Source organism: Schistocerca serialis, chromosome 1, assembly GCF_023864345.2.
Source record: "Schistocerca serialis cubense isolate TAMUIC-IGC-003099 chromosome 1, iqSchSeri2.2, whole genome shotgun sequence".
Taxonomy (NCBI): domain Eukaryota; kingdom Metazoa; phylum Arthropoda; class Insecta; order Orthoptera; family Acrididae; genus Schistocerca; species Schistocerca serialis.
Genome location: NC_064638.1, coordinates 660,240,773 through 660,261,495, shown reverse-complemented (window position 1 = coordinate 660,261,495; position 20,723 = coordinate 660,240,773). Strand labels below are relative to the sequence as shown.

The 20,723-nt window shown below is 42.5% G+C and overlaps 1 protein-coding gene across 4 annotated transcripts in view; it reads left to right on the top strand.

The window, feature by feature from the left end:
* LOC126479405 (calpain-A) overlaps positions 1 to 20,723 on the top strand; it is a 611,071-nt gene that overhangs the window by 464,656 nt on the left and 125,692 nt on the right. For all 4 annotated transcript variants that reach the window (XM_050103784.1, XM_050103782.1, XM_050103785.1 and 1 more), the window contains one exon: positions 15,981 to 16,157. In XM_050103784.1, coding sequence (XP_049959741.1) covers positions 15,981 to 16,157 — 177 coding nt within the window. The remainder of the gene's footprint in view (positions 1 to 15,980; positions 16,158 to 20,723) is intronic.

Below are 20,723 nucleotides of genomic sequence, written 5' to 3'. Positions count from 1 at the left end.
GTCAAATATTTGACAAAGCTAGTAAATTCTAACATTGTTTTATCACTCACGGACGCGTTTAGAACGGAAAGGATGGCTTCCCTGTTAGGAGACAGGGCCACGCGCAAGGACCGCGCCACCACCCATCGCGCGCCGCCCACCGACGCCCAGAGGTCGACGAACTCTGCCACGCTCACCGCCGACCCACTTCCGCTCACCCTCGCCGCTCGCTGTAGCTCCACTAGCGCGACATGTGGCTGAAAAGTTGTCACCTTGACAGTGACACTGTTTTCAAGCCAAAATCGGTTTTTCTGTGTAGTCACTTTTTAGGTCAGTGCACTTCCAAGGGATGGAACGTGTCCCTGAAGGGTATTCTACAGACACCCACGGATCACACATCTACGGCTAGCTAAAGCTCTTCGAGGAGTTCAAAGCGTCTTCCAAACATTAATTTTTCAGATGCATCAAAAGCTGTCATTCAGAGGGCGCCAAATGTGCTCTGATAGAGGTTCCGACTCAGGTCCCGAAGTTTTCTCATTGCCGAAGCAATTTTGTTCTGATGAAAGATGATTATTTCCTTTTACAAGCCTAACTTTACACCTTATTTGTTAATAAAATACTTCGTTATAACCGGCAGTTTTATATTACCCTTTGCAAGGTACCCAATAAATAGACTCCTTTCTGCATCCCAGATAATACTAGTCATAAGCTTTCTGACAGATGAAATTCGGAGCAAGCCCACCTATTTCCACCAATTTCTTCTATTACTGTTCCATTCCGACGTTGAGTAGCTAGCCGCGTCTCATCCACAGCATGAAATCGGCGCACAAAATAAGTAGGATTAACGAAACATCAGTGTTGAGAAATTAGTCTTCTCATTTTATGTCGGTCGTCGTTCAAAATATGCTCCACTTATATTGGAAAACTTTCTCGCGATTATAAAAAAAAAAAAAAAAAAAAAAAAAGTAGCCTCTCTGTTTCTTCTGATGCGCGTAGGAAAACACTCTTCCGATCGTTGATCTCCAATGCCGTCTTCTGCACTTCCTGAAACCTTCCGACTGACTTCCTTCTCCTGTGTAGTCTTCGGGAATAGTATGACTAAGTTTAAATTACTCCATCCAAGGAGCAGACTCCTTATAAATTCCCACAAAATTCAACTTAATTTCGTTTGTCTGTAAAAGGTTCAAAACAGTGTTTTATAGTTTGGCGACTACAGAGTTTAAGAATCTGTGCAAACAAATCAGGTTGGCGCTTGATTTGAATTTCTGCGCCATACATACCATCACAACAAAAGCAAAGTTTTATAGGTGTACTCACCACCTCTGTCAAGACGAGGAATTTCACCCTTGCCTTCGCACGCAAAGCATTTACATTGGTGAAAGGGGCCGTAAGCAGCTGGTTTGGCAGTAAATCTACCCACGTATGATTAAAGGTACGTAGCTATTTCACTGTTCACGGAGAATCAGGCATTTAGGAAATATTTGGATTTTATCGACTCCGAGTATTTCTGGGCAGGTGGAAGTGAACAGCGAGTTCGACTCCTACGAAACGCGATCCACGTGCCATTTTAACATTGACTTGGTGACAAATTGAAATTTCAGTCGACAGGTGTATGAAATGAATATACACCAGCGGACGAAACAAAATTGTCAGACATTTAGCGAATTACTACAGCAAATCACAAGCATGCTCGAAATTTGAAATTTTAAGTCTGTCGAGTGAGACGACTTGCTTTGACGGCCAGAGCAACGATCATTAAAGTGTACGTATCCAGTGTAAAACGATGCACCAATGTGCGATGTTACCTTTACCACAAGCAAGCTCCGCTATACATTAAGTTTATTGTGGTGTGGCGCACGCACTTAAGGACTTAAGTAAGCGTAAAAACTTCTAGTTTCATCTAAATCCATACTCTACATGCCACTGTAGTGTGTATGGTGGAGGATACCATTTACAACTACTAGTCATTTCCTTTCCTATTCCACTTGCAAATGGATAGATGAGAAAAAGAATGCCTATTTCCGTGTAAGTCCTGATTTATCTTCTCTCTGTGGTTCTGAAGCGAAATGTACTTTGCTGCTAATGGACTCGCTCTGCAGTCAGTTACAAATGCCTTCGCTAAATTCCCTTAAGGATAAAGGGTACTTATAAATTGCGGAAAAATCGAAATTTTTTATGACTTTATTAAAATAGTCTTTCATCATTGCATTGATAGATACATTATAGGGTTTCAAATGAAAAATGACCTATATACACTAAATTTTAAAGTTACGGTCATGTATGCCGCCACGTCCCCTTTGTTTCTGTTACAGAAACCAGTAGTTTTTCGAAAATAACTGTGAACTTTGTTTCCAGCGATTATACGTATGATACACTGTATATGTTGGTAACAGTGCAGATTTCTAATATCTGTAAATGATTATCTTTCCTGGTATTTACTTTTGTTTCGCAGAATCAATTTGTTCGCGTGCTACTGAATGTTTGTTGGCCGAGTGCTACTTATATTTGTGGAAGTACATATCCTTTAGTGTGCAATAAATACTATGCCACGCATCAAGAAATTCAATAAAAGGAAATTCCGTGGTAACCAGTTCAAACAAAGCAAGCCACACCGTTGAAAGTAACCTATGCCTCAGTTCTTCAGGGAAGAAATTGCCACATGGCAGGTTTTTGTGTTATCAATGACGCTGTTTGTAGTGCATTTGTTGTTGTTAACGTGGAGATCTTATCTTTGATAAAGGAAGTGGCGAAATGTAAACAATGTGATGGTGTAGGGGGTCTGGAAATAACTGAACAACAAAGTAGCAGGAAGGGTTTAGCGTCAAAATTAGTTGTGTACATCCAGCAATAAATCTACCTCAAAAATGGCTTCAAATATTGTGCGTAATTCATATGATGCGAATATGAAGTTAGTGTATGCAATGCGTGCAATAGGAAAAGGAAAAAAAAGGCTGCTCAAACGTTTTGTGGTTTGATGGACCTTCCTCCTCCTCCTCCTCCCATAGGTTCAGCAAGTACATAAAAATACTTTTAGGTGCCTTGAGGTTTGTGTCTAAATCATCTATGAAACGTGCAGTAGACGAAACTATAAATATTAGTGGAACCAGGGACATTGCTGTTGCGCTTGGTGGGACATGGCAACGTCGAGGACATCGTTCCTTGAATGGCGTTGTAACTGCTACTTCCCTGGAGAATGGAAAAGTTGTTGATGTTGAGTGCTTATCTAAGTACTGCCACACCTACCACGGTAACACTGGAGGACATATTGAATATCAATGTTATAAGAATTATGATGGTTACAGTGGAAGTATGGAGTGTGGTGGAGCTCTAAAAATATTTCAGAGGTCGGTGCCCTTTATAACGTTAGATATACGAACTACCTAGGCGATGGGGACTCTAAAGCTTTCAATAAAATTAATGAGTTCAATGTTTATGGCGATTCCTTGGTAACAAAACTGGAGTGTTGTGGACATGGGCAAAAGGGGATCGGTGCTAGATTGAGGAAGCTACGAAGAGAAATGAAAGTTGCTATCTGATGGAAAATCTGTCTGGCCGAGGCAGATTGACAAACTGAAACAGACCTCCTTTAGAGTTATTATGAACTGGCCATTAGACGAACTGCACCTCTGAATGGTGTTACAGCAATGAGAAAAACTGTATGGGCCACCTACTTTCATAAGTTGTCCGCAGATGACCACCCTGTTCTTGGACTTGGCCCTAAAGGAGCAGAATCTTGGTGTGGTTACCAAAAACCAAAAGAAAGTGGTCAAATATACCATCATAAGCATTCTCTTCCTGAGCCTGTTATGAAATAAAATCAATTTTTAGAGACCTGAGTGACCCTGTTTTGCTTAGTAAATGTCTTCATGGGGCACTCAGAATAAAAATGGAAGTTTCAACCATTGCATATGGAAAACATTACCCAAGAATGTTTTTGTAGGACTAAATACATTAAAAGTTGGTGTACTAGATTCAGTGAAATGTTTCAGTGATGGAGTGATAATAGGAAGATTGTAAGTCCTGAGAAATTTGGGCATAAAATGTGGCTGTAATTTGGAAGATCAGTTGTTTACGTGTGACAGCCAACGGGTGCATGAAGCTGAAAGATTCGCTCTTCAAGTTACCAGAGAAGTAAGAAGTTCTAAAAGAAATGCCAAGAGGAAGCTTGAAGATGAAGAAATGCTGCAGGATGAAAACTATGCTTCAGGAATGTTCTGCAGTTTAATTGGACTCGTATCTTCATTCACAATTTCCCGCAAGTTGTGTTTTTCAGAACTCGTGTACAAATGTTTCCTAAAGTTTATAAAGCATTGCTCTAATTTTTTCTGGGTCCATACTTATATAGTAGACCTAAGCTTTATTGCAGAATCAACTAAATTATAGAAAAATTACATATTTATTAGAAAAAATTACATAATTAGAATGTAAAATGAGATATTTTTTATCGTTGTAATATAAGTAACAGGTGGAATTAAATAGGTCTGTCATGCATCTCTGGTAAAACTTTGGTCTCCTTCAAATGTATAACATTGGATTAAATGGTACCTCAATTTGAGGAACCATTTTGGGAAAAAATGCATAAATTTCTTTGTAATTTTTTAATAACCCGAAGAAATTCAAAAATTTTCAAAATATTTCCAATTGTTTAGAAAGTGTGCTGCATTACCTGATATCAACAAAAAAAATCTGTAAAACACACACATTATTAACAGTGCCTGAAAGAAATAGGTGTTGATTTTTACATAATATTGAGCCGAAAAAAGTACCCTGTATCCTTAATAGTGTTTCGCGAAAAGAACGTAGTCTTTCCTCCAGGGATACCCATTTGAGTTTAGGAGCATTTCCGTAACACTAGCGTGATGATCGGATCTACCAGTAACAGATCTAGCAGCGCGCTTCTGAATTGTTTCAAAGTCTTCCTTTAATCCGACTTGATAGCTGAAGAATGGGTCGCACTACTGTCCTACGCAAGCGACCTCCTTTGTAAATGAGATACACATTCCTAAAATTCTCCCGATAAACGAAGTCGACCATTCGTACCGTCCTTACGTGCTCGTTCCATTACACATAGTTTTTCGACGTTATGCCTAAATATTTCATCCTTGTGACTGTGTCAAGCAGCACACCAATAATGCTATGTTCGAATTTGACAAGATTGTTTTCCCCACTCATCTGCAGTAACTTGCATTTTTGTACACGTAGAAGCAATTGCCATTCACCACACCAGACAGACGTTCTTTGTCATCCTTTATCCTTCCACAGTCACTCAACGACGATATTTTCCCGCATACTACACCGTCATCAGCAAAGTCACAGATTGCTGCTCATCCTATCCATTAGATCATTTACGTATATAGGAAACAAGAGCGGTCTTGTCACGCGTCCTTGGAACACTTCTAACGATACCTTTGTCTCTGATGAACACTCGCAGTCGAAGAAATACGCTATATTGGAACTCAAAATATGTTCCTCAATTCTTGAACATGCCGTTTTAAGGATATAGGACTCTAATTTAGCGGTTTAGTTCTTTTACACTTCTTATACACATGAGTAACCTGTTTTTTTTATTTTTTTTATTTTTATTTTTTTTATTTTTTAATCACTTGGTTGTTTGCGCTGAGCTAGAGATTTGTGATAGTTGCAAGCTAAATAAGGGAGGGAATGCCGTACAGAACTCTCCGTCAACACGAATTGGGGTTCCATCCAGACCTGGCAACATATGTTTTAAACCCTTTCAATTGCTTCTCAGCGTCAGGTAGCCTGTTTCTACACTCATCATAAAAAGTTTTGAATCGCTTTGGTTCCGAGAGTTCCGGAACCTGTACATAAAATTGGAATAGACATTAACATAAACATCATTTCCGCCCTTTTATTGCTCATGAAAACCACACATTGCATATTGTACCACCATACAGCGAGACCTTCAGAGATGATGGTCCAGATTGCTGTACACAACGGTACCTCTGATACCAAGTAGCACGTCCTCTTGCACTGATGCATGCCTGTATTCGTCGTGACATACTATCCACAAGTTCACCAAGGCACTGTCGGTCCAGACTGTCACACTCCTCAACGGCGATTCGGTGTAGATCCCTCGGAGTGGTTAGTGGGTCACGTCGTCCATAAACAGCCCTTTTCAGTCTCCCAACCATGTTCTGTCAGGTTCATGTCTGGAGAACATGCTTGCCACTCTAGTCGAGCGATGTCGTCATTCTGAAGGAAGTCACACAAGATGTGCACGATGGGGGCGCAACTTGTCGCCCATGAAGACGAATGCCTCGCCAATATGCTGCGGATATGGTTGAACTATTGGTCGGAGAATGGCATACACGTATCGTACAGCCGTTACGGCATCTTCCATGACCACCAGCGGCATGCGTCAGCCCCACATAATGCCACCCCAAAACAGCAGGGAACCTCCACCTTGCTGCACTCCGACGATCGTCTGGTGGAAAGCATGTGAGACACTCATCGGTGCCGGCCGAAGTGACCGAGCAGTTCCAGGCGCTTGAGTCTGGAACCGCGCGACCGCTACGGTCGCAGGTCCGAATCCAGACTCGGGCATGGATGTGTGTGATGTCCTTAGGTTAGTTAGGTTTAAGTAGTTCTATGTTCTAGGGGACTGATGACTACAGCAGTTAAGTCCCCTAGTGCTCAGAGCCATTTTGTTAAGTCCCATAGTGTTCAGAGCCCTTCAAATCATTTGAACCACTCATCGGTGAAGAGAACGTGATGCCAATCCTGAGCGTTCCATTCGGCATTGTTGTTGGGCCCATCTGTATCGCGCTGCTTGGTGTCGTGGTTGCAAAGATGGACCTCGCCATGGACGTCGGGAGTGAAGTTGCGCATCGTGCAGCCTGTTGCGCACAGTTTGAGTTGTAACACGACGTCCTGTAACAGCATGAAAAGCATTATTCACCAAGATGGCGTTGCTGTCAGGGTTCCTCCAAGCCATAATCCGTAAGTAGCGGTCATCCACCGCAGTAGTAGCCCTTGGGTGGCCGGAGAGAGGCATGTCATCGACAATTCCTGTCCCCTCTCTGTCTCCTCCATGTCCGAACAACATCGCTTTGGTTCCCCCCGAGACTCCTGGACACTTCCCTTGTTGAGAGCACTTCCTGGCACAAAGTAACAATGCAGGCTCGATCGAACCGCGGTATTGACCGTCTAGGCATGGTTGAACTACAGACAACACGAGCCGTGTACCTCCTTCCCGGTGGAATGACTGGAACTGACCGGTTGTCGGACCCCCTCCGTCTAATAGGCGCTGCTCATGTATGGTTGTTTACATCTTTGGGCGGGTTTACTGACATCTCTGAACAGTCAAAGGGACTGGGCCTGTGATACAATATCCATAGTCAACGTCTATCTTCAGGAGTTCTGGGAACCGGGGTGACGCAAAACTTTTTTTAAAGTGTATATTTCCTCCGTACGGAAGTATGTGTGTCTCATAGGAATGAAAATGTCTCATACAAATGCAAATATATAAGCACGGAATAGCACAAACCCAAGATTTTTCGGTTTTCTTTTCTCGTTCTTCGTGATCTGAACGCGAATGTAGAACCCCCTTCACTCTCTTCTCTCGACAAAGCTGTTCTAAGAGTTCGCGAGAGCGACGTGCTAGGCTAGATCACGTACATCATTCTGATGGTGCCATCCTGTCACTTAAACTTGATCTGTGGTGCTAGTCACAGAGTGACAAGTGGTAACGTGTGGGGCGCTGTACCCATTCCAGCTCCCATCACTTCACTGGCGGCGTGTACTTGATATGTGTATGGTAGGGGGCGAATGTAAAAGTAAATAGCCACATCCTATAGGAGGTAGTACTGATTAAAACTAAAAGTTCCTGTAATGATGTTCGTCCGAAACAAATACCTGTTGAGATACGGATCGTTGAGAACCGCAATTCACAATGCACATTGTATTTACAGAGGACGCAGGATTCACAAGGGATGGCATAGTAAATTACTGCAATAAGTACGTGTGGACAGAGCCTCGAGCAACCATGGAGGATAGGCATCATGTTCGCTTCAGTATAAAAAAATACGGGCAGGAATTGTCGCTATCAGACGTACACACTTCACCAAACCGATTAACGGATATTGCATGTCACCGTTTTCAGCGCGGTGAATTGTGAGCGCTACTGGAGAACGTTATCCTTGCTGAAAGGAGAGGTTACTGTGGTTTGTGCACGGTGGGGTACTATCCCATTTTCTGGATCGTGCGATACTGCCTGATCGCAACGTTGCATTGGCGATGGATTCGTCGAGGTGGTCGCGTAGCATGACCTGAAACCGTTCGATTTTTGGTTGTGGGGACATTCAAAGGCATTGGTGCATGCCCAACCCACGACCATGTGCTGAGGTTACAGGAGCGTGTGCTGAATGGATGTGATGCATCCCAGAGCCAGGTGTATTTGAGAGAATGCGTGACTCACGGCAACGAAGGGCTGAACGATGTGTTAGTATACGTGTTAACCACATGTAGTGCTGCCTACAGTTACTTCCACTAACAGACTGATGAGAATGAGAGGACGGACTATCGCGCATCTCGACAGATACCGATTACTAGACATAATAATAGAAACTTTTCTTCTAGTACTGATCAACACATACCTCTTGTAGGAATACGTACACTCCTTTTAAATAACCTATGTTATAGATTGCTGCAAGTATGTGACCTGTTTCTTCCCGTGTCGTGTAAAATTTTAATCGGAAATGGTAGGGATTTATAAAACTATCTCGCGTTTGAATCCGTATTAGACTTAAATATTTGTGAGCTTACGGAAGAGGTCATCGCTAACATTAAGCGACTTTTCGCCGTACAGAGGCGACCATCGTTCTCTGATAAATACCTGGTCCTGAAGACGCCATTCTGTCATTTCCATGTGCCTTCGTCGCACGCTATAACACTTTCTTCGCCTCGTGCCATGCTTTAGTTAAATGCACTACACCATTACAGTTGCATTAGCACACATTTTAAATTCGATAGCTTGCTACATGTCATACTAAGTGCTCGGTCCACTTGAAATGTGAGCTACAAGTAGCTATTAGCATTTATCTTTTGTTCAGTAACGAGAAGCCGCTAGTTATTGTATCGGTTAACACTGAGGGGACAGGGGTTTAAAATGTCAGTCTGACATTATGCAAACAAAGCTGTGAAAGCCTGTGAAACCAACGGTGAGCTCCGCTCGTAACATTTGAGTAAACAACTTTGTGCTCTTCATGTACTGCACTACTGTCGCTCAAGCTGCCTTGTATTTCTCTGTACAGTTATGGATTTAGTGTTAATGTCTGCATACGCATATAGTTACTCTTTAAATTCCATAGCGGAGAATCTTGACTATACTCTCATAAGTATATTTCTGTCTTCTTCCTGCAACTCAAGTCTTCGTTTCCTAACAAAGCAATCCTCTGTTGTAGGGGTGGGGGGAGGAAGTATTTTAATATCAGTGTGGTATTTACACCCTTTCCATCCCATTAAGATTGACTGTGTGAGCTCTATTTGAAATCCTAATTTCAGTGGTTCTATCTTCGCGATTCTCCCCCAGTGTGTTGGCGTTGGGGAACAACACGCCCTTGTAAATATTGTTGAGCAGCTTTCCTATTTATATATGTAGCGATATACGTGATGCAGAACGCATTTCTCGTGTAAAGAATCCTGCCGTAGTTTGAACATATCTGTAAAGATGTCGTTTGTTGTGCCAACAATATCGCCGCGGATCGCGGAGCTCCTGCGAGACTAGACGTGTCCGTATTGCCGGTGCTGCCAAAGGTAGGAGACCACTGAACAATGGATACAAGGCTGCTCCCTAGTACCAATCGCGGCTTCACCTTCCTTAAGCAACTTTCAATAGATTCTTGAAGACAGCAGCATACGATTCGCTGTTCGCGAGAATCTCGTTCCCACTCGCCGGCCCGCAGCAATCGACCGTTTATCAAAGTCGCTTATGTCAGCGGGTTACCTCATTGGACTCTGGTGCGACATTCAGTGGTTCTTTGGGCAATGCTCATGTCGTTTTGGCTAGTCAGTTCGTGGACTTACAGCTGCTGTATCCGCATAAGTGCAAAAGAAGTCCGGAATCCACCCAAACTGAAAAATCGTCAGTAGAATGAAAAACAAACAAATTTAATCAACATAAGACTACAGGGCGCTGCTTGGGACAAGTTTGCTTCTATACCTGCGCACACAATTTCCTACACTGTAAATGTGTTGATATTGATAGCGATCCCACATACGTGAGCACAATTCTAGTATAGCTCATCCTCGCAGTGTTGACAAATTGCAGTGGCCTCCTTTCGAATAAGAGCCCTCTGTTTTTTTTTTTACTCTCATCCATTTTCTTTATTCAGAAGTACTTTCATTTCATTCCACGTCCATTAAAAGGGGGAAAAGAACACGATGTCAACGCCTAACCCAATTATGAACCAGGTACAAATGATGAAACTTTGTACTACTTTGTACTTAGTCTATCTGGTTTTCTCCGCAGTATATCTAAGTTCGCCAAAGGCTGCCAGTACACCTAGCGTTCAGAACAGTATTCGAAATCTATTCCGTTGCAACCGGGAGCGACCGCTAATGCTTTTGTGCTGCTGTCTCACTACTCGCTCGGCTCCCGCAAGGAACGCTGTAAATAGAAGTACCCAGCTGAGCTCCACCCGCGCATTCAACCTACTGCCGCACTGTCCACGCCACCGGTGCCATGCAAGGATAACTAGGTTTCGTTTGGTAGTCGTGACCATCGCCAGCACAACTCTGAGACTTGGATGTGATCCAATATTTCCATGTGACTGTAGGCTCAGTTTATTCTAATTTTTAAGTATGCTGAAGATTAGATGGGTAGATCACATAACTAATGAGGAGGTATTGAATAGGATTGGGGAGAAGAGAAGTTTGTGGCACAACTTGACTAGAAGAGGGGATCGGTTGGTAGGACATGTTCTGAGGCATCAAGGGATCACCAATTTAGTACTGGAGGGCAGCGTGGAGGGTAAAAATCGTAGAGGGAGACCAAGAGATGAATACACGAAACAGATTCAGAAGGATATAGGTTGCAGTAGGTACTGGGAGATGAAGAAGCTTGCACAGGATAGAGTAGCATGGAGAGCTGCATCAAACCAGTCTCAGGACTGAAGACCACCACCACCACCACCACCACCACCACCACCACCACAACAACAACAACAACAACAACAACAACAACACTATTTTAAGACTACTCTTATCGGATACCAGTCATCTCTAAAATCAGGTGCCACAAGCAGGGCCGGTTTAAGGCCCAAACTACACAAGCCACCTCTTGGGGCGTCAAGCTGATAATAGCACCAGATGCGCCACAGCTGTAAGATTTCTATACAGGACGTATCACGATTAGTAGCGGCCGCTTTGGGCGCCCAACTGACTCGGACCTTAGATTAGATTAGTTTTTCGTTCCATAGATCCGTGTTGAGGAGATCCTCGTGGATGTGGAACATGTCACCTCCAAATGCAAGAGTTGTGTACAGTGCGCATCACAATTAGTGACAACTGACAGGGGTATAAGTCACTAGCGGCCACTGCTGATAGTGATAAGTCATGTACAGAAATCTTAACAGCAGCGGGACTAACTTGCCAGTGAACGGCTGGAAAAACAGTAAGAATTTTCATAAAGTTTGAGGGTCTAACTATATAGTGTGAACTCTGAATACGAAGAAATTTTAGGACAACGACAGTGTTTTATGAATGAGGATTTTGGTATAAGAACAATCAGAATAGTTTTGATATAAACTTCATTATATAAACATTTATGTTGGTCAGTAACTTAAACATTTTTTCGTGTCAGTCCTTGTTTGAAGTCTATAGACTTATTAGCTACTTTCCCCAGATGCTTAAAACTTTGTGCACACATTTATGACATTGCTATCTAAAAAGTAGACTGCAATCAAATGATTTCAATCAATAGTTTTTATACTATAAATACATAAATTATACAATCAAAATTAAGGTAATTTTTTATAATTTATAAGAGTATATTTTTCCTCCTGGTGATAGTAAGCTGGTGTCTATAGTCTACTTTTCTCCAAATGGTAGCCTCAAATACCACAAATTTCAGACCGCTAGCTCAAATAGTTTTTTTCCGCATAAAATAAACATGTCAGAAAATTTGATTCTTAGGAAATTCAGATCAAAGGTTCATTTCATCTGTTACTCGCCTTTATTGTTCTTAAAACCCTCCAGTTGCGTAATATTCTTGGTGTGTGTGTTCATCTTCTCTCTTCCTTTTCTTGCTCCAATTTGCTATTCTGGCCTCTTTAGTTGACTCTAGAACCGATTTTTCGCCTTCGGCCACTTTCAAGGAATCAATTGCCATCTGTGCTTGTCTCTTATTGAAACCAGGAGTTATTCCCAACAGCGCTAAAACATCACTTCTGATAACTGTCCCATGATTAAAGGAAATAACTGCATCTAATACATTTAATCTAATGGTATTGAAACTAACAAACACAGTTTTAGGCAAGCATTCCCATATCACATAGTTGAAACAGTCATTAACTTTTGTGCCTTTCCATGTAAGCACTGTGACAATAGTTTAGTGTCACTTAGGTCCCTGCATATGGGCTTAATTGCTTCAAATACCTCAAATGGCAGGGAGTGATGGTGTGCCTAAGTCTCACATTTGCAATTGCTTTTTTGTATCCACACCAGTGTCGCAGAGAGCATGCTGTGGATGGTCATCCGTAGCTTTATGTAAAAAGGTAGCAGATACTGCTTTCTTCATGGCCTCAATATTGTCTCGATTCCTTCTTATGGCTAAACCATAATAGAGCTGCAGTTTGTCCACCTCTTCCTTAGTAAGGCGACCCAGACCACCAGTTGGTTTGCCATCACTGAGTTTTTTCCTCTTCATATCTTTTATTAGCTTATGTAAACGTGTGCCCAGCCTCTTTTTGGACATGACCAACGCGCTCTAACTTAACAACTTTTCCAGTTGTTCCATAAGGCACATTTTCCAACACATTTGCAAACCCTTTGGAGTCTCCGGTTCCAAGGTACTTCACATACTGTACACCATTTTTCTCTTCTGACCTTTGAAATATTTTGAGAACTTTCTCTGATTCCATTCCACCACTGTACCCATAAAAATTCTGAAAGCAAACATGATTCTTGTTATTTCCTGTGCAACCATAACAGTACTTTATCATAAATTCTATGTCAATCACCTTTCCATTTTATAGGGATGTTGCGGTGACAACACCATTCAGTGATAGGTGACCACGCTTTTAACATGTCCCATCAAAGGCTGCAGCTATATCAGTGCCACTTTCATTGCATAACACAGTTTTTTCTACTGCTTTCTTCGTTGACAGAGCACTCACTTGACAAAGACTTTCAAGAAGTAACTGTGTGTACTTCTCAAATCTTGTAGGTGGAGGCAAATTCACGATAGCACAAAATGTGTGAGCTGCCTTTCTAACCTTCCCAGAACACCTCATTCCATATGCAAGTCTTATATTTGTATTATAAACTCTTCCTTTGCACAACCCAGAAGAATACCCAGTTTTAGTTACCCCACAGAAATAACAAAACACCATTCTTTAGAAGCGAACATAAAGCACTCAATTCAGCAAATATGGAAACACATTCCGTTACAGTGTTTGGATCATATTTTATAGAAATGTCACTCTGGATACTCAAATATTTTAGCTTCTGTCTTTGAGGCGCATGGCGGAGTCGACATAACATCCAGTTGGTTTGTGGATGTAATTACACAGTCCTTACTTTCCAACGAAGTAAACCGATTACCATAAAACTTAAGTTTTCCCGCTCCAAAATCCTTCTTTTGGAGGCATAACTACTTCCGAGAATGACACAGTACCAACAACTCAACAACGTACAGAAGTTTGAACACAAACAACTCTCGAAAACCATAGATACACAAAATAAAACAAAGGAGCATCGGAAAGCGTGTATGCTAATAGGGCTTCCAACTCACAAAACCAATACGCAGAGTATCTTTTCGAAGTGGCAAAATAATAATGACGCCATTTTAACTACCATTTTGTTCAGAAAACTCTAAATATTAAGATGGGAAACAAATTCGAATTTTTGAAGTAGATTTACTAGCAAGTGACCTTAAACCGGCTGTGGCTACCGACCCTGCTGTCGCCACACAATGACATGCGCTGAACTATTACTGTAGCAGTCGAACTGTCATTGTTATGTTTGCCTGAAAGTAATAACCCTCACTCAGAAAGGTGACCCTGAGATAATACAACGGGTAATGTGTGATTGAATGAAGCATAATTCCACTAAGTCCTGATCCAAAACATAAACATCTTGTGGAAATAAAAGCAATTACAATTCAAAAAATTGTCTCGCAGCTGGAACACCTAATCATTTTCTTGGTTCCTGATCCCAAGTGTCGCACTCAAGTGTCGCACTCAAGTGTCACAGTGTATGTAAGTAACAAGCGTGATGATTGTAAATTACCTACTCAGGTTGGACAGTATAATAAATTCATAACATAATTAACTTCCAGAGGGAGCTTAAAAAATATCATTGGCCTTTAGTTTAGGGGTGGTGATAAACTTAGCTCTGTTGTAGAACTGTTTTATACGTAGATTTAATGTGTGAGTGATATGAAATCATGATGATCTAGTGTATTCTTTTTATTCCACATTTCTTTACCTGGAATATAATCTATGCCCCAGTAGTTCTTTTTCTCCAGCTCTTGCTTTTATGATCGTCTTTTGGACCACGACTATTGTGTTCTGGTTGCCAATGAGTTTCAGAGGAAAACATATTACGGTTTCGGCCATTCTCAGGTCATCGTTTCAAAGGATCAGCATCGACCTAGGAGCGAAATGGACAACGGTAAAGTTTACAGTTCGGCACGGAACAAATTTAAGTGACTTACCCGATAGTTCTGTGTCGTACAATGAACGTCGCGACAGTTTGGTTGGAAGAGGCTAGTCTAAGTTTTTCTCAATGGTATGTGCTGGAAGCAACACTGCCACATTTGGCGGGAGAGAATGAGCACAATGGCGTATCTTAATGGGTTATAAAGTAAAACAAGCATGAAAATTTTACAGAAAGGCGTTAATGTAAAAATGCTCTGTGGCTGGATTCAGAATTAGTGAAAGGAACTTAAATTAGGGCCATGTTCACAGTTGTAAATGAGCTAGTGTCGTTAACTCTAATTCAAACGAACGTTGTCAGAGTTCGGGAGTTTACTGGTTCTCGGTCCGTTTTCGCTGAGGGGCCTACGTTGGTTGGTACGAGGGTAAATCAGCATCAGTTGTAGGCGTACTGAATTATCAGTGGAAACGCTCAGCAGACTACAGTGGAACAGAACATGTAAATAAAACTGTAGTTCAATTCGTAATGCATAAAATGTGGTTTGATAAACAAATTACGTCAAATATATTTTTAAATTGTGCGAACACACAAGTGTCCCTTTAAAAATTCTGCACAACGAAGTGCACGTAATCCTAAACTGTGTTTACTGCACTCAACGCAAAACAGCTAATGATTAATTCCTCCCAAAGAGAAGTCAGTGCAGCGCCTCAGGTAAGCAGGACCGGTTCGAGAACCTTTTTTCCACACAAGCGACTTACATGGAGACCCACAACTCCCATCCCTTCTTTTCCCCTCGTACAGTTTAACGTGTCAACTTTCGTTACCTGTGTGATACCCCCCTCGGCGTCCCGAGATATGGTTTGTGTCGCTCGGGCCTTAAACCGGTCCCACTGGAAACTATACATTGGTTGAGGCAAACTAACGTGACGAGCCTGTGACTAATTGCTTGCTTATGTTTATGCAATCCTCTACAGACATATTAGAGAGGAAGGAAAGAATGTAAGGCAAAGTCCTCTGAAAGCTCTTAGACATTGGAATAACAGAGCATTATTCTGAAGGTGGTTCGATGACCCTGTGCCGGGCACTGAAGTGTGACTTGCAGAATATCCATATAGATGTAGATAGTCATAAGATTCTAAAGTTTCGTTTTTTCCCTGCTGCAGCTCGGGGAGCGTGGCTCTGGCCTGCGAGCGCGGGGAGAGGTACAAGACTTCTTCAAGCTACGGGAGGAGTGTCTGGCCCAGGGATCGCTGTTTGAGGATCCGGAATTTCCTGCACAAGATTCGTCCATCTTCTACAGTAAGAGTCCGCCGAAACCGTTCGAATGGAAGCGTCCTATGGTGAGTGCTTTTGTTGTATATGCTTAAGTATATATTTTGACGTCATCTCGGATGTAGGCCTACTCAGTACGGGCTCATAGAATTATTGCTATACAGTCCGAAGCGCCCAGGTTATGCGTAAAGTATAGATATCCATAAAGCAATGATACCCTATCTTAGACGTAATCAACATATCCACGACATAACACCTACAGCTCAGTAACGTTGTTCCTACGTCCATAATAATTTCTGCAACCCGTTCAATACGGTCAGCAGAGGTACTGAATGGTGCAGTGGCTTCCAGTATCTTACAGCGAGGTGGTGTTTTTGCGTGGTATGAGTGCTCACATGGTACATTCCTTACCAACCTTACGACGAGGAAGGGAGCACTTTCAGAGTATGCATTGCCGTCCGCGGTGATCGCACACCCTGTTAAACCACGTGCCGCCTTTTTTAGTGCCCAGAGACTATCATGAAAAGCGATGAGATGAGTGTAACTAGTGTCCTTGAATAAGTGTCATTTCTGTTCGTCTGATGGCGTATTTCTTTCAGTTAACTTCTGTGCTATACTACGAGGGCAGTTCAATAAGTATTGCAACACTTTTTTTTCTGAAACAGTGGTTGTTTTATTCAGCATTGAAATACACCAGGTTATTCCCCAATCTTTTAGCTACACAACACTATTTTTCAACGTAATCTCCATTCAATGCTACGGCCTTACGCCACCTTGAAATGACGGCCTGTATGCCTGCACGGTATCATTCCACTGGTCGATGTCGGAGCCGACGTCGTACTGCATCAATAACTTCATCATCCGCGTAGTGCCTCCCGCGGATTGCGTCCTTCATTGGGCCAAACATATGGAAATCCGACGGTGCGAGATCGGGGCTGTAGGGTGCATGAGGAAGAACAGTCCACTGAAGTTTTGTGGGCTCCTCTCGGGTGCGAAGACTTGTGTGAGGTCTTGCGTTGTCATGAAGAAGTAGTTCGTTCAGATTTTTGTGCCTACGAACACGCTGAAGTCGTTTCTTCAATTTCTGAAGAGTAGCACAATACACTTCAGAGTTGATCGTTTGACCATGGGGAAGGACATCGAACAGAATAACCCCTTCAGCGTCCCAGAAGACTGTAACCATGACTTTACCGGCTGAGGGTATGGCTTTAAACTTTTTCTTGGTAGGGGAGTGGGTGTGGCGCCACTCCATTGATTGCCGTTTTGTTTCAGGTTCGAAGTGATGAACCCATATTTCATCGCCTGTAACAATCTTTGACAAGAAATTGTCACCCTCAGCCACATGACGAGCAAGCAATTCCGCACAGATGGTTCTCCTTTGCTCTTTATGGTGTTCGGTTAGACAACTAGGGACCCAGCGGGAACAAACCTTTGAATATCCCAACTGGTGAACAATTGTGACAGCACTACCAACAGAGATGTCAAGTTGAGCACTGAGTTGTTTGATGGTGATCCGTCGATCATCTCGAACGAGTGTGTTCGCACGCTCCGCCATTGCAGGAGTCGCAGCTGTGCACGGCCGGCCCGCACGCGGGAGATCAGACAGTCTTGCTTGACCTTGCGGCGATGATGACACACGCGTTGCCCAACGACTCGCCGTGCTTTTGTCCACTGCCAGATCACCGTAGACATTCTGCAAGCGCCTATGAATATCTGAGATGCCCTGGTTTTCCGCCAAAAGAAACTCCATCACTGCCCGTTGTTTGCAACGGACATCCGTTACAGACGCCATTTTAACAGCTCCGTACAGCGCTGCCACCTGTCGGAAGTCAATGAAACTATACGAGACGAAGCGGGAATGTTTGAAAATATTCCACAAGAAATTTCCGGTTTTTTCAACCAAAATTGGCCGAGAAAAAAAATGTGTTGCATTGCTTATTGAACTGCCCTCGTATAGTAGTTCTTTCTATAAGGGACAGTCAAATGCAAACAAAGAAGGGGGGTAAGAAAATTAATTATTATTTCTAAAGTAATCGCTGTAACTGTTAGTGCATTTATCCCGCAGTGAAACAAGACAATCAGTGCCTACTTACAGTCCTGATCTCTCCCTAAGCGATTTCCTTACTTTTGAAGCTGTGAATAAGGCATTCGTGGCTGTCATGTGCTTCGGACGAAGATGCGCACCCCTATGTACACTTATGCTTCCGTCGACAACCGCAAACATTTTTCTATCAAGGCGCTAAACGTCATGTCTCACTGTGGGATAAATGTATTAATAGTTGTGGCGCAATCACTTCTGAAATACAAACGGTTCACTTCTTCTCTGTCCGTCTCGTTTTCGTCTGACTGCCCCCTTACACGCATGGTCAAAGTTCCATCGAGCTACATTAATTGGCGGTAAGCCATCACACGAATATTTATTTCCGTCTTGGAGGTTGCACGCCAGTGTAGTTTTGTTATATTCCCATGTCAAGTCACGCCAAGTACTTCGTCTTGGATGCTTCTCTGTTGTACCATTTCTAGTGTTTAATTTTCAGGCTTGTAATCTAATAATGCACCTTTCGACCTGTTTATGTATAATTACGGTTGCCAAATTTAGCTGGGGGCTCGTTTGGACCTTCTGAGATGGAGGTGTAGAAAGGAAGTAAAAAATTTGTTTAATATAATTACTTCTTATTTTAAACAATTATATGGAACTTTTTGCGGTACAAATAGTTGGTACGCCATATTTTTCGGAAGATTTCGCCTTTTTGTGTTACGACCTTGTCAACATAAATTTATTGACATTAATAAGACTAACAGAGTGCATTTACTTTAAATGTGGCGTTAAGAGATGGCGTTACTTCAGTACTCGAGCCACGCTCATAACAATTTTTCGCAAAATTTGGAGAAAACTGGGTCTCGGTCCTGATACATCGGGGCGGATGGGAACCATGTGTATTACGCATTTCCCTTTTTTGAGGGTCAACTGCCAGTCCCTAAAGGTCGATCAGAGTATTCCCTCATTGTTTCGTGACTATGAAGCATTGTATTTGTTTAGTACATTATTCCTAGGCAAAGATTTGTTCAGTGCTCTAAATGATACAAACATTATTCAGTACCAGGATAGGTTAAACCAAACAAAGACCTCCAGAACTATGACTCTGGTGCGTTATCAGGCCACTTGGAGTGCTGAAAGTTCATCGGCCATTCATGTCGTTTTCTTATTGGGTGATTTAAAATCTTCCATGTTTTTTTCAATTTCATGGTCAAAAGAATATGTCGCTCGTATTGTGCATGATTTTTGCTCGTTTCTACATCTACATTGATACTCCGCAAGCCACCCAACGGTGTGTGGCGGAGGGCACCTTACGTGCCACCGTCATTACCTCCCTCTCCTGTTCCAGTCGCGTATGGTTCGCGGGAAGAACGACTGTCTGAAAGCCTCCGTGCGCGCTCTAATCTCTCTAATTTTACATTCGTGATCTCCTCGGGAAGTATAAGTAGGGGGAAGCAATATATTCGATACCTCATCCAGAAACGCACCCTCTCGAAACCTGGCGAGCAAGCTACACCGCGATGCAGAGCGCCTCTCTTGCAGAGTCTGCCACTTGAGTTTATTAAACATCTCCGTAACGCTATCACGGTTACCAAATAACCCGGTGACGAAACGCGCCGCTCTTCTTTGGATCTTCTCTATCTCCTCCGTCAACCCGACCTGGTACGGATCCCACACTGATGAGCAATACTCAAGTATAGGTCGAACGAGTGTTTTGTAAGCCACCTCCTTTGTTGATGGACTACATTTTCTAAGCACTCTCCCAATGAATCTCAACCTGGTACCCGCCTTACCAACAATTAATTTTATATGATCATTCCACTTCAAATCGTTCCGTACGCATACTCCCAGATATTTTACAGAAGTAACTGCTACCAGTGTTTGTTCCGCTATCATATAATCATACAATAAAGGATCCTTCTTTCTATGTATTCGCAATACATTACATTTGTCTATGTTAAGGGTCAGTTGCCACTCCCTGCACCAAGTGCCTATCCGCTGCAGATCTTCCTGTATTTCGCTACAATTTTCTAATGCAGCAACTTCTCTGTATACTACAGCATCATCCGCGAAAAGCCGCATGGAACTTCCGACACTATCTACTAAGTCATTTATATATATTGTGAAAAGCAATGGTCCCATAACACTCCCCTGTGGCACGCCAGAGGTTACTTTAACGTCTGTAGACGTCTCTCCATTGATAACAACATGCTGTGTTCTGTTTGCTAAAAACTCTTCAATCCAGCCACACAGCTGGTCTGATATTCCGTAGGCTCTTACTTTGTTTATCAGGCGACAGTGCGGAACTGTATCGAACGCCTTCCGGAAGTCAAGAAAAATAGCATCTACCTGGGAGCCTGTATCTAATATTTTCTGGGTCTCATGAACAAATAAGGCGAGTTGGGTCTCACACGATCGCTGTTTCCGGAATCCATGTTGATTCCTACATAGTAGATTCTGGGTTTCCAGAAATGACATGATACGCGAGCAAAATACATGTTCTAAAATTCTACAAGAGATCGACGTAAGAGATATAGGTCTATAGTTTTGCGCATCTGCTCGACGACCCTTCTTGAAGACTGGGACTATCTGTGCT